This window comes from Neltuma alba, unplaced genomic scaffold (assembly GCF_004799145.2).
Source record: "Neltuma alba isolate B1F8T4 unplaced genomic scaffold, ASM479914v2 tig00013354_pilon, whole genome shotgun sequence".
Classification (NCBI taxonomy): Eukaryota; Viridiplantae; Streptophyta; class Magnoliopsida; order Fabales; family Fabaceae; genus Neltuma; species Neltuma alba.
Window position 1 is genome coordinate 47,402 of NW_021637620.1, and position 15,229 is coordinate 62,630.

The window sequence follows — 15,229 nt, forward strand, 5'->3', positions numbered from 1 at the left end:
ATTATCGGATGTCACAATTTCTTCTAACTCATCATTTGAAAAGCAGAATTTGAATTAAATTGATAACAGGTAACTGCAACTAAGAAACCAAAAATGAAACAACTCTCACAATTTCAGATTGAGGAGTTGGAGAAGTCTTCTCAAAATTCATACCTTGTTGTCAGTATCCCTTGAAAACAAATCGAGCTTTATACTCTTAAATGCTTCCATTAGTAAGGTCCGGGCCAAAAAAAGCTATTTTTTAACATTTTGAAATAAAAAATATATAAGCCATAATGGTAATGTTCTTGTTCCAAAACCACATTCCCTATAATGGTAATCCGTTTTAGTTAATATGAAGTTTTAGTGGCTATTAACGTCTCTTGATTCAGGTATACTCCTCTCGTAAAGTGTTAAACATGCCATTCCCAGCATAATTACTCAAGAGGCAATAAAATCCAAAGCTACTCTTTAATGATTATACAGGGTCCGTTAGGTATATGTTTATCCTAATGGCAAATTAGAACACATCTAATCCCACTTTCCCAATCTATATCCATAATCAAGATTCCCTTTGTCAAGGAAAACCCTAATCCTCCTGATTCATAATTAATATTGGCCAAGCATCAACTAAACAAATAAATGCATGTTTGAACAAACAAAATTAACATTAAGCACAAATAATTGATTCAAACATGCTGTGATCCAGTTCATAATAACTACTCTATGTTAATAGAACATTAGCCATGTTAAATGAAAGAACAAGAGGAGTATGATAGAGTAGAGCACAAGAGGAATGAAGGAGAGCTTAGGAGAAAGAAGTCAAGGACACTGCGTTGTCAGCAGAGGAATGGGGAAGGATAAAATCACAAACAATTTACACCGCATCAAATCTAGATGGAGAACAACCAAGCTAAGTGAGACTTTGAGAGTTGAAGGAAGAGTGAAGAATTGAAGCTTGAGAATGAGATCTGGGGGCAGTTGGTGTGAGGATGGAGGGACTGAAGCTCTCTTGGTCTCTAGTAGTTTAAAAATTAAAAAACATATATTTAAGGGATGGCCTTTTAATTATTTGACCCAAATGGGCCCAACGTCTAACCCATTTACTCATTTTGGGACCTAATTTTTAAGCCTGCTGGTCCTCAATCTAAAAGGGTTTAAATAGGTTGGGCTCTAACAGCTCTACCCCTGGGGACCTTATGACATTTTTTGCCTTCATGAACAGCTAACTCCCATGCATGTCGAGTTTTTTGAATGGCTTGAATCTCCTCTATCGTAGCACTTTGCCGCTCAAATTTTTCTATTGCTTCTAAAGAAGTTGGGTGTGGGGATTCGAGACATACACAGAAAAACTACAAAATGCATAAATTTACTTTTAGTAAGCGCTTGAATTTTTTGGTGGTATTTCACTAGAGGATCTTGATGCTGAAGAACTTGTTGATCTTTGGTACTTCTTTCACTAGGTGAGGTGAATGAGAAAGAATATGGACTTGTCAATGCAGGGTGGTGTTGCTTGTCTATTGTCAAACTCTAGTCTATAGGGATTCAAATAAGAATGCCTCCCTTGTTAATATTCCATTCCCAACTAGCCTCTTCATTGGATAGAATATTCCTGCCAACTATTACGTTAACACTTACAAGATTATACAGATGACATGCTTTGGTCTGACTACTATAGCCAATTTAAACTTTAGTTCTTTTTTTCATCAATTGAGGAATGAAATTTAACCTACACATATGCTAGACAACTAAGAATTGTAAGTGGCTTACCTGAGGCTTCTTGCTTTTCCGAGCTTCATATGGGGTTTGATTCAAAAAAGCATTTTTTGGAGAGATAATATGCAATGTTATTTACCTTGTTATATAAATTAGAATTTATTGATACTGTTTGCTGTTCACTATAACGTTGCCTCTTCTTTTTTCATTTGTTTCTATACTATTTAGCAATAGTAAACAGCTATGATGCGCTTGTAAGTTCTATCTGTTTTTTGATTCCATGGCATGGGTAAAAAGCAGCTTGCAAGATTTATAACCGATAGAAACTAATTCCATGTGTTTCAGGTTAAAGTATTTGAGCAGGAGATCAATATTCTAAAGAAAAAGGTTAGCGTTATATTTGTTTATCAAAAGCATTCTATGCATTATATTCAGTCTTTTCCTCTCTGTTATAATGAGAAGGTATTGATCAGAATTAATTCCTTCTAACTTAACCTTTTATTTTAGTAATTAATGCTGCCTTTGGAATTCTGAAGTTAGTAAAGACAAGGAATGAAGAAAATGGTAATTATTTTTATCTTCAAATTTTGTAATGACAGATAAATATAAACAAGCATTTTCTTAAAAAGTGACCATTAAAAAGGAATGGAGAGAGTAATTTCCATAACCCTTCAAATAAGCCCATATTTAATAGAGATTACAAAAAACCACAAACGACATGCCTCAAATTAAAGACACGTAAATTCAACTTACATAAACTCATATAGAACTAAAGCACATGTTTTTTATTAAATTTTAAACACATAACTTTATCAAAAAGTCTATACTTACCAATGTCAACAACTTAAATGCACACAAAACTGAACTTAGCACATCTGATTAAGTTTAACCATAAACTTGAGTTTATAATTCCAGTATTTCATGTCTTGTGGTAATATAATATGCTATGCAGTAGTGTCTAAGGCACTTCCTCCATCCCATATTTTAGTTATAGTAACATGTGACATTAATAAAATATTTGTTAACATTTGTAGTACGTTGTGAGTCTTCATTCGTGTCTCTTGTTTGTTTTAATGATGCGTTTAATTTTGATGTCAATAAAGGAAGACGAACTCAAGGAAGAAAACCAGAGGCTAACGAAGGTTGTCAGATTCTTGTCACTAATTCTCTTGTCAATTAATTTCTCATTAATGTGTCTTCATAGTGATAATACAACGTCCCATTTACCATGTTTTTAAACTTAATGCCAATCCAGTTAATCAAATCCACGGAAGAAAACCAGGTAATTAACAGGTTTCAGATTCCCATGGTCTTTGCTTTTGTCAGTACTTATCTGGGAATTTTATCGAACTGGGAAATGAAATAATGTGTTGATAGGCCCAATGGCTTGAGGATGAACAATATCAGCCATCAGACACAGTCTCCCGCAACAAGGCAAGTTGCTATAAACGCCACTGATGAGAGAGCTGTGTTTTATCTCCGGTTACTGTAGGTTAGTTATTTTGCTCCCTCAAAAGTATTTGGTCCTAAATATGGAAGTTAGTTAAGAGCATTGTTTAGGTTTCAACTGTAAGTCCTAAATCCATTTTATTTACAAATTTATAATTCTTTTTCAAACAATCATGTTGGTTACAATACTAAAGGGCTTTTAAAAAAAAAAATCCATGCAGGTAATTTTCAATTCAAATGAATGAATGTGGTGTTTTAGGTAAACTACCACATTTATTACAGATAACAAACCCCATTAATCATTCTCAATAACTGTAAATTAATTATCTGGCACTTATATTTAAGATGAGATTTATTAGATTTTGCTTTGAATGGGCCTAGTGCTCTAAATAAGCTTCACTTTTTACAACTTGTTAGTACTGCAACTTCCTACACTTGTGTGTCTGTGTACATTTGATATGATATTGTTGACCCCATTAATGTAGTTGTCCATGACGATGAAGTTTTTAATGGTAAGTCCCTGTGGCTTACATGAATGATTTGCAATCCATGTGGGTGAGTTTAATTAGTCTAAAACTCTAGGCAATTAAGGTTATCAAGTTTCATTAATCGTTATTTTATTTACTGAATTGCAGGTTACTCTTTCCCTGAATGAAATTAAAGCTTCTGAAGGAAGAAGCGCAGTAGATCTTTTTTTTTTGGAAGTTTTGTGAAAACCGTTCTTGACTGAAAAGCACAATGCTAGATTTTAAATTTATGAATAGTGGTTGTACAATAATGCAAATGTATAGCTGTGTAGTTGTTTCAACTTAGCTGTTCCTGGGCTGCAGTGAAGTTTTTTATTATTATTCATGAAGAAAATAAAAATAGTAGTAATCCATCCGATCAACTAATGTTCATTATTACTGTATAATTTTACTGCTCTTGGCAATATATAATACGGGGAATTGTTATGAGGTTTTAAATAAGGAATATAATTATTAAAAAGTCCCAGTAATAACAAAGCTGCAAAGACAAGTTTTAAGGATTTATTAGTAATTTTTTTTAAGACTTTATTGTAATTCTCCCCATATAATAGACAAGTGTTCAATCCCACTTGAAAAGTAAAAACATATATGAAGAACAATTATTTTCACATTATATCACCATTAATCGAACACATATATTAGCTTTATATACAATGCCTTTATATACTATAATTTTTATAAATAGCATGTATATGATATTACTAAAATTTAGTGCTAGTTTTATATATAATAATTAATTAAAAATCATATATTATAATTCACTTTTTTGACAAAAATATATATATTATAATTCATTTTTAGGTTCTCTTGTTTCAATTTATTCAACATAGTAAACATATCATTAGCCAGTTTTAGTGCCTTCCTTTTTTGGTTTGGTTTATACAATTCAAACACCACACACACACACCCCACTATATCAACACTCAACTCAAACTCAAAACTTTATCTAAAGGTGACATTATTACCACTAAGGCAGTTAGCCATTGTTTTGAGTCATTCCTTAAAGCCACTAATTATTAAATATTAGGATGCATATCTAGCCCGTATTCTTTATTAAAAAAAATAATTATACAACAATTGTTTTTACATTTTTGCTAGATTACTTTTCCTGATTACTAAGTAATAGGTTACATAGGGTATAATTTATAAATAGTAAAATTGGCCAAAATATTTAATCAAGTGATTGTGAGTTTAGATGTCAACCCTGTACATGTAGTGACATAATTGGGAACAGTCTATCGTTTGCCTTTAGTACTCAAAGTAAATTAAAAGAACACTCCAATGAAGCATCAATACTTCAAATGGTTTGATGTATTGGTATTGTATTATATCATATAATCATACACAACAATACTTTATACTATCTCCAGTCTTTAATATAAAAGTTAGTTGGAGATTTAATTTAATTTTAAATATAAGACATAAATCCACCTCATCTCACATATCTGTCCTTTTTTTTTTCAAAGTATTCGTTATAATGATTGCATGCGTTAAAGAATTTATATTAAATGATAGTTCTAATACACATGATTAATAATGATATTATAGGAAAAACAACACTTATTTATTCTAAATAATTAATTTATATTGATATTGAAATACTTTTTTAAGACATTTTTATCGGATACTCCTAGAATCTTAGTGGATACTTTAAGACATTTTTATACAGAAATTAAATTCTGTTAAAGATTATGATGTTAAAGCTTTTCATTTTATAGAGGAGAGAAAAGAATAAGCGGAAATACATGGAATTAGCTGGCAAAAAAGGGAAATGCGCGGAATTACTTTGATGGCGCTAGAAAATTTTAGAATACTATTATCTTATCTTTGCTTGCATATGACGTCAAGCAAGGGAAGATGGGTTTAAAATCACTTAAAAGCACATTTCATATAACAAAACTTTTCTCATATATTTATCCTGTATTTCTCAAGTCACAATAATAGAAGAGCTTGATAACTAACTAACAAATATCAAGAAAATTAGTTAAGTTTATTATTTATAATAAATGCGTCTTGATTTTTTTAAACTATCATTTTTAATAATGTACTTCTCTGGTTCTAAATATAAGACCCATTTTGTATTGTAAATTACACTAAGAAATAGGTCTTATATTTATGACTGGAGGAGTATATTGGAATTACCTTTTGATAGGAACTCCTTAAGAATATTTTGGGGGGAAATTATAAATTTGAGAAATAAAATGAATTAAGATTTTATATTTACGATCAAATTTAAGCTCCCAACTTGTTCTTATATTAAATTATGTATTTTTTGGTATTCAATAGTAACAAAGGACTATATTCTAGTCTACATTTGGTTGAATTCCAACTATATTTTTTGTTTGCTTTATAAATTTTTTCATGAATATATAAACACATCCTAGAAGCATCATATCTTATACTCTTTAAGAAATGAAAATGTCGACGTATTGGATATACATACATACATACATACTCTATATTTATATGTATATCACTGTATATACATCTGATTCATATATGGCATTTGTGTATCAGAAGTAAATATACACCTTGATTGTGTCACCCCAAAAAAGGAAGAAAAATTAGTTTAATGTTATACATAGGGATTTTGATGATAACCTCTTATAGAGGAATTCTTGGGTACACCTGGAGCACCACCTCGTTTATGCTCTGACCAATCAGAATGTAACAAGTCACCACATTTTAATCTTATTAGGTGGCTGCCAGGTCATCTCTATTTCTTAAGCAATTAAGATTTTAATTAAAATATAATTATAAGTTAAACTCGGGGCTTTCAACTGGCATCAGAAAATTCCCATAGAAGAACCCTAATCTCTACATTCAATGATGATTGCCCTCTTCCTGGTGACTTGAGACGAAGCTTGAGCTCTTCCTGGTGCGTAAGTTAATCTGTGCCTTCCTTTTTCTCTTATTTTTGATCGAACAAGAGGCTATTTATCCTCATCTTCCTCTTCGTGGTGATTGTCTTATAAATAGAGACGAAGTTTGAGCTTTGAAGGCTGAAGGTCTCTTGACGATCCTCTTCTGATCGTGTTTTGCTTCGATTTGTCGCTGGTAAGCTGTGATTTATGGTTACAAATAAGTAATGAAATCATTTTTTGAAGCCCAAAACCCTAACTTAAAATCAATTTTTGGAGCTTTTAAGAACACTTTTACGGTCCCTGTGTCTTCAAATCAAAAGTCTGAACCTTGAAACTATTTTAGAATTCCTACCTAGAGCGTAGCAATCACCAGAGCCTTTGTCGATAAAAATCATTTCACTGTGATTCTTGAGGTTTCACTAAGATGAGATGTTTGTTATTTGAGTTAATTGATAATGAATGGAGGTACAATAAGACAAATCCTACATATCATCAACACATTTGATTCAGTTTATTTATTATTTTTCCAAGTATTTGTATTTTGCCAGTCCAAAATGCTATTGAATATTTGTGGATTACTGGGGCCTTGAACCAATATCATTGTTTATATCTTCTACAAGGCATCTTCATGGATGGTGAGTTTAACTATATTTGTAATTTCGGCTACTTTGTTTTGTTTATGTTAAATCATTTTACTTATGTTTGCAATAATTTCTATTCAACCTGCACACATAGATTGTTTTTCCTCTTGTACTTCAAGCACAAAAATTCCGCTGGCTTTTGAAAATACGACGTGGGTTGTTCCAAAATATTATATGATGTGGTTGTCAAGACTGGTGATAATTTTTTTCGGAAATTTTGTGATGTTTATTCTGTTTCTGACTCTTTGCAGAATTTGTAGGCCTAAATTCCCTTTGAGTGAGTTGTCTATGTAGATCATAAAGAAACTTACCTAGCTAGTGTCTGTATGGCTTTCTGGCTTGACAGCCTTTGCTTTTTCATTGTAATTAACAATCAGTGTTAAACCTTCTTTTGGTCACCTCATCAAAATGTGGCATCGTCTTTATGGTTTCGTGTAGGTATGAAACTTCAAGGGAGGAGAATTATATGCATCATGCCAAAAGAGGAGGACGTGGCCTTGCTGAAATCTTTCATTACGGAAAGGCATAATGGCTAACGATGTGATTTTGACGTGGAAAGCTTTTGAGAATTGAAGGGGATAATGACTTTAGTTTGACTTCGATGAGTTTGGTGTTGACTAGTTAGTTCGTTGGTATAGGTTGCCGCTATTTAGTATATGTAACTTGCTGTCCAAAAATGTTTCATGCATGTATGTCATGTTTCAATTGAATGTTATTAAATTGGTGCAGTAACATGACAGTTGATTGTTTCAATGGAATGCCTTTGTTTTGGTGTTCAGATAGTTGATTCTTCTTCCAAATAGTTATGCCAAAATGCATAACAGAGTTCCAAAAGTGAAGGGAATAACTGCGCAGAAATTCATCTCGTGTCAATTCAGGAGAGCAAAGCAACATTTCAATTAATTGAATTAACTTTGTCATGTTACAAAATACATATGATCAACCATACAATGATCTTGAAGGACTAGAACCATGCAATACAGCATTTGCAAAGCAAACCAACTAAATGTGCAGAATCACGTTCATCCCTACTAAAATAGTGAAAACACTAAAATCAATCCTTCATTCCTACAGCAGCTGAGGAGAAGCCTTGAACCATTTCGGTCATTTTTCCCTGTCCATCTCGTCCCATAATCTTGCCCCCAAAGTTTCAATCTAATCCAAACAATTGCTGCATCATACCTCCTGCATTTAAAGCAACAATATCATTTGCAGTGCACAAACAATTAAAAAAAAAAGATCAGCAGCATTGACACAGAACATGATGAGGCATTTTCCAAATCATTTTTATAAAGCTTGTTTCCCATATGTTCAAGAATGTGCCATTTGCTGAATTTCACCGAAAGGTCGTAATTTGAGGAATGACCAAACTGAATATCAAAGACTAGAGGTTGGTTATCCATCATCAACATTTGATTGAATACTAGATCTGTAAAATTATAAAATAATCAAGAAGTTTTAGGTAGAAACAACATAACTTAATAAACTAGTAAATTAAAACAAATATAAACAAATTGAAATCGAAGAAAATAAGGGGAGAGAATACCGTGGCCTTCCATTGCTAATGAGTTAGAACGCACCATCACTTTTGGTCAAAAAAAAAAAAAGCACCATCATCGATTCCTCATTCAACTTCACCACAGACACTAATGGTCCTAATCTTGTGGCCTTCAATCCTTCAACGACAATATCCTGCGGATAATTTAGGAAGGGATTGGCGTGAGGTTGGATTGGAAAAAGAATAGAGGAGAGGAAGAGAAGGGAACCTTTGGGCTGACGTAGTTGCCGGCAAAGGCGAGGCCGACAACCGATTCCCTAAGTAATCGACGGCGAGTGCGTTGAGCGGCAGAGCTCCATGGATGAAGAAGAGTGTTGGCTGCAGCGGCGGAGCTTCACGGACGAAGAAAAGCGTTGGCTGCAGTGTAGAGGTTAGGGTTCTTCGATGGAAATTTTGAAATTTCTTGACGGAAGTTGAAATCGCCGAGTCTTTCCCTGTAATTATTACTACCTCCGCTTCTTAATACAAGATCTCATTTGATTTTTATTTTAATCCTAAATATAATATCCTAATTTATTTTATCTCTCATATTTATACATATTTTTGTTTTAAAATAGTCCTTTTAATAATGATAGTTCTAATCAATACACTTAATTAGTAAGGATATTTTAAGAAAGACAACACCTATTTATTATAAATAACTAATTTAATTTATTTTTTTAATATCTTTAAATTAATCAATTAGTTTTTATAATTAAGATTGGAGGTAGTATTTTAATTGAAACTTATTTACTTAATAATGTTGTGAGTTGATATATTCTGATTGGTCAGATCACAAGTGAGGTGGTCTGACCAATCAAAATATATCAACTCACAACATTATTTTATTACATAAAAATGAATTGCGTACTCCCTCCCTCCCTCCCTCCCTACACACATGTTCTGATTGGTCAACATAACAATATCATGTTATTATATTTTGAGAAAATCACACACAGGTCTTAAAGAAGACAATTAATTCTGAAAAAGTCCCTCAAAATTTCCAAATGCTTCCTGAGTCCCAAGGGACTTCAGAGCAAAAAATTAAAATTGTGAAATTACCTACTTGCCCTCACTGATGGAAACGGTTGTAATTGGTTGCTGTGTAAGTTGTGACTGTATGCTGTACATGTTGTTATTCGATTGAGTGTGGGTTGTGATTGGCTGCTGTGCATGTTGTGAATGACTTAAATGTAGGTTGTGATTGGCTACTGTGTAGGTTGTGATTGTAGCTGTACATGTTGTTATTCAGTGAAGGCAAGTAGGTAATTCCACAAGTTAAATTTTTTGCTCTAAGGTCCCAGGGGACTTAGGAAACATTTGGGGATTTTGAGGGACCTTTTCAAAATTAATTGTCTTCTATAGGACCTGCATGTAACTTTTCCTTATATTTTCTATTTCAGTATGCTCAAATGGATGATATTCCTGCAGTTCTTAATATATGACCTAATTGTTGAGTTAATTTTAGTCTTAAATATAAAACCTATTTCTCATATTTATAAATTTTTTCTAAATTATCCTTGTGAATTTTCCTCAACCATAATCAAGTAGAAGAGAGAGAGAGGATATTAAGGAAGATGATTATGATGTTTTAAAAAAAACATGTCATATTCTTTATAATTAACTAACTTACCTAACTTCCTTAATCTAATCAAATTAATTAAATAAATCTTATATTAAGGATCAGAGGAGTACTACCAAAATAAGATTTACCAAAAGTTAAGTAACTAGATTCCTCCGATCCTAAATATAAACCTCATTTTATAGTGTAAATTATACTATAAAATAGTTCTTATATTTTGAACTAAAGAAAATAATAAATTAAAATTTATTTAATAAATACTATTTCTGATTTTTTTGGAAAATATTTCTAACTATTTCTAATGAATTAGATTAAGGGGACATTTTCTTGGTGGAAGAAAATTCATGATATTAACTCTTAACTAGTAACTATAAATATAAATGTGATGAGGAAAGGACTCTCTCTCTCTCTCTCTCTCTCTCTCTCACCTTAAAAAGATCTGACATGGGGACCAGACACAGTTATTTCAACTCATGAATGTTCAAATGAAGATCACATCAGGCTTATAGATTAAGCCATATGCTACAAAAAATTAGACGGAAAAGAAAAGAAAAAGGTCAAAATATTATAGTGTGAAAAAGTTTCAAATAAATATATCACAATACGAGGATCCTATACAGGTGCTGAAAGTGACATTAGCAAGTCCATGTTTACTCTGTTAGTTACCCTGAAAAAGACAATAATAGTGGGGTGACAACTAAAACATTCTGTTATTATTAGAGTCTTCTAAGTCTAAAATGAAATTAAAATAGAAAGCAAAATGATGATGTTAGCTAATAACAAATAACAGAAATTAAGAAGAAATTAAATCTGAACCATTCAAATTCATATTTAAATGGTACAAATATGATGCCTTAAATGAAATTGTTCTTGTATATATTGAGAATTGGAGGAAGTATTAAATTTTTTATGCAATCCTTGACTAATAACTACCATTCTTTTTAGTATTTATACATTTTAAAAAAATGCATTTGAATGAGAGATAAAGATTAAAATAATTACCATGATAATTTTGTAATAATTTCTCATGAATAAATTGGAAAATTTGCCTTCTGATGATATTCTTCTAATACTACACCATCTTCATGTCTCGGATCTCTGTTTATTTGGTTGTGAAGAAGAGGAATCTTTACTACATATATTTTTTTTGTTAACTGCCCTTTTTCTCTGGTTGTTTGTTTTGGGATATTGTCTGTCAAAATTTCTTATGATTTCTTTGATAATTTGAGATCTTGGATTAAGATCACTTTGAACAACCCATGTCAAGGTAGTCACTTGAAATTACTCATCAGAATATATGTCTGCTCTTTCATGCTTAACTAGGAAAAAAACGAGGAAAAGGCATAAACCAAAGTTCTCGTAGTTAACAAGCTTACCCTTTACTTTCCCTTTATAAAACTAAGCCAGAAAGATTTATGACGGCCAACTGTGTAAAACGGGAAATAGAAGAAAATGAAATAGAAGTGGTGGCTACAGGGAACACATCAACTTGCCCATAAAAGGAAAAGGCACATATATCAATTTCCTTTGAAATGCCATTAACGTGGGAACCACCAAAGCTGAGAAGATAAAATGAGGACAACAGCTAGAAGCCTACAATATTCAAGAAATCTCTTGCAATCTTCCAGGTAGGGTTCCATGTTTTCATAAGCTCCAGCTTAACTCTTCTTCTTTCTGAAAATGCTTTATTCAATTGTTTTCTTTTTTGCCCCAGTAACTTGGTAGTTCGAGGTTCTTGGCCAAAAACATTTTTTTTCTGGCTTTCCGTTTTTCACATCCTTAAAGACGGATGAATTTCCCTTCACCCAATTTGGTCACCGAGTTTGAAATTCTCATATAGTTCTACATATCTTTCCTTTGGAATTGTTTTTAATTATTTCTTCTTTCAAGATCACTAATCTTTCTAGTTTAATATATTTAACAGCAAAAGCATTATCCTTTTCTCTCTTCTCCCCCGATTTTCATATTCGATATGTCGGTTCTTGGAGGGATTCTCTCTCGTGTGAAACCCACTGGATTTACTGTCTGTATAGCCTCTCTATTGTTCAGTTCAAGAACAGTTTTCCACCCAATTCAACTTTGCCGTGTGCGTGCGTGTTGGATTTTTCACTGTATAATTTACCATATAATAACCTCGCGTTAGTGATGATTCTAAGAAGGAGAAGGGAAATGATGAGAAGGAAGATACATATAAAGAAAATTGACGGTATAACAGCAAGACAAGTGACTTTCTCAAAGAGAAGGAAAGGTCTCTTCAAGAAGGCACAGGAACTCTCGACTCTTTGTGATGCTGAGATTGCCCTCTTAGTCTTCTCTTCTATTGGCAAGCTCTTTGATTATGCTAGCTCAAGGTTCTTATATATCATATTATCAGTCTCAATTTCTCATACATATATACATAAACAGGCATTTCTATAGGTGTGAGAGAGAGAGAGAGATTTACATGATATCACAGTGGTCGATTCAAGAATGAAATATGAAACTGCACAAGTGCACAGCTCATTATCATTAACTATCTATATTTAAACTCATATTATCTCATTCTCTGTAGTCTATTAAACTAGCTAGCCAGCTTGGCAGCTGATAAACACTAGTTGGAATCTATATAATTCTTGTTGCATTTGTAACCTTAAAGATTATTATATGTGTATGTTTCAGTACTTCTGTTTCTGTTGGTAATTAATAACTTAAAAGGTCAACCAATGAGAAAGTAACTTGATAGACTTGAAGTAACAGAATCATGATTGATATCCACAGTTGAAGGTTCTAAGTTTTCCCATTGGGATTCTGAAAGAATTTCGTTACTCCATACAATTTGACATAAAACTGTGCTTGATTGATCTGATAAGATCTTTTCCACTGATTGATCTTGAAGGGAAATAGAAAGTCACTCAAAAGAGTTACTATTTCTGTTGTTTCAGTATGCAGCGGGTAATTGAAAGGTACGATCAACATTCTGCCGTTCAAAGACTAGGCCAATCATCTGCTGATCTGCGGGTAATCAATATATTAATATCAATCACACAGCATGACTTATCTCAAGTTTTGTGTCAATGCACATAGCTCCTTTTAATTAACTTGATTCCTTTTCTTTTCTTTTTTGGTTAATATACTTGACTTCTTTTTTGGTTAGTTACTCTCACATTGTGACTCACACACGCGTGGGCGCACAAATGGTTTCTTGTTTAATTCATTATGGAATTCGACAATTGAATATCTATGGAAGTACTTACCAAATGAATCAGATGGGAAAAGGGATCCGCTTCTTGGGAAGATTTTAACTCATTGAAGAAATTGAGCTATCCCGTTTGACTATTTGTCTTGTTCATACTTCATAGATTCCTTTGAATAGGGGCCAATCTTATGCATACTCCATAATATGCGTTAACAGTAAGTGATCAGGCTGCATTGCCCTGCAGAAAACCCTAGGTCTTGAATTAACTCCACAGGAGAACTGAAAAGATGGGAGAATTACTTTGAGGGTTGACATAATATTGAAATCAATTTATGATAACATATGAAGGAATGGAAAATCATGGAAGGTTAATCCTTTTTTTTTTGTTGAAATATGTACAAGCTTGGAGGTGATGAGAATAAGCTGCACAAGGTAGTAGCAGAAAGGACTGTGGATTGAGGCACGCAACTTTAATTCATACCTACCACGAATAAATGTTGAGAAGATTATGTTAATGAGACACATGACTTGCACTAAATTCTAAAGGCAATTGAATGGGGAAGAACTTCAAGAATGCACACTTGAAGAATTGCAGAAACTAGAGGAAAGACTTCAAAGAGACTTGTCCCGCGTTTCAAAAACAAAGGTTTTTATTTGATCCTTTTTATGCTTGACCCTTGATCCTCTGAAGTTTGGGCTTTCTAAAATTTGTGAAGTTCTATGCAAAATACTACCACTGTCCGTCCATAATGTAAATCACGTTTTGGAAGATTTGGGATACTCAAAATGTAAGTCATATTTCATAGAATGTAGTGAGCATTAAATATTTTCCTTCCAAATTTGCCCCCTATTTACGAGAGACACTAAGAGAGATATGATTGATATGAGAGTATAGTTTAATAAGGGTTATTTTGGAATGTTCAAGTAATTTTTGAAAGGTACAAGATGTCTAATTAACTTTAACCAACTTTACTGGTTTGCGTAAAGTAGTTCAAAGTGACTTGCATTTTGGGACAGAAAGAGTAAGATTTTGTTTTATAGATTTTGTATTTTACATGCAAAGAAATTAAAATGTATTATTCTACTATTTTGCATAGAATTTTTTGAACTGTGAGGGCTTCTTTGATTGGATTCTTAGAACCCCAATTCCTAATAATCTCAATTGCATTGTTAATGTGTTTGGTTTGGTTTTTGTTGTATGAATCCTGATTCTATGGGTAGTCTAATTATCACACTGATGAGAGGATGATTCTCCATAAAAATGTGACCAATCCTGATTCCCAAATGCTAGAATCACACTATTTTTAATACCCTTCACCCGAGAAACCACAATGGGGGGGATTTTGGTTCATTTGATTTTAATTTATTTTTATTTAATCAAATATAAAACATAAAATTCTTCCATCATTTTCAGTATCATACCTGCTGAATTTATGGTTATTAACATTCGATTCCATTTTCGTGCTTTCCATGGATCAAACGGGCCCCGAGGTTTAGTCCAAAATAAGAAAACAGCCCAAAAAGCACAGACTTCTTTATCTTATAAATTTGTCAGAGACCAGCAACTTCTTTATCTATTGTATCTTTTCTTTTCTTTTCTTTACTATCATTTAATGCTCTATGACAAGATTCAGTATATTCCTTTAAACCTTCTACATTGCTCGTGTGGAATCTACCTGATGTGTGCATTTTCAGCTATAAGACACTGTTTTGGTACTTATCAAACTTCTTTATTTTTACATTTTTAAAGTGATATGCC

General features: G+C 32.6%; 1 protein-coding gene across 1 annotated transcript in view; it reads left to right on the forward strand.

Annotated features, from left to right (window-relative positions):
• LOC114736661 (MADS-box protein JOINTLESS-like) overlaps positions 1-15,229 on the forward strand; it is a 35,266-nt gene that overhangs the window by 5,794 nt on the left and 14,243 nt on the right. Inside the window, exons 5-6 of the mRNA XM_028924535.1 lie at positions 2,041-2,082; positions 2,799-2,837. Of these exons, the coding sequence (XP_028780368.1) occupies positions 2,041-2,082; positions 2,799-2,837 (81 nt within the window). The remainder of the gene's footprint in view (positions 1-2,040; positions 2,083-2,798; positions 2,838-15,229) is intronic.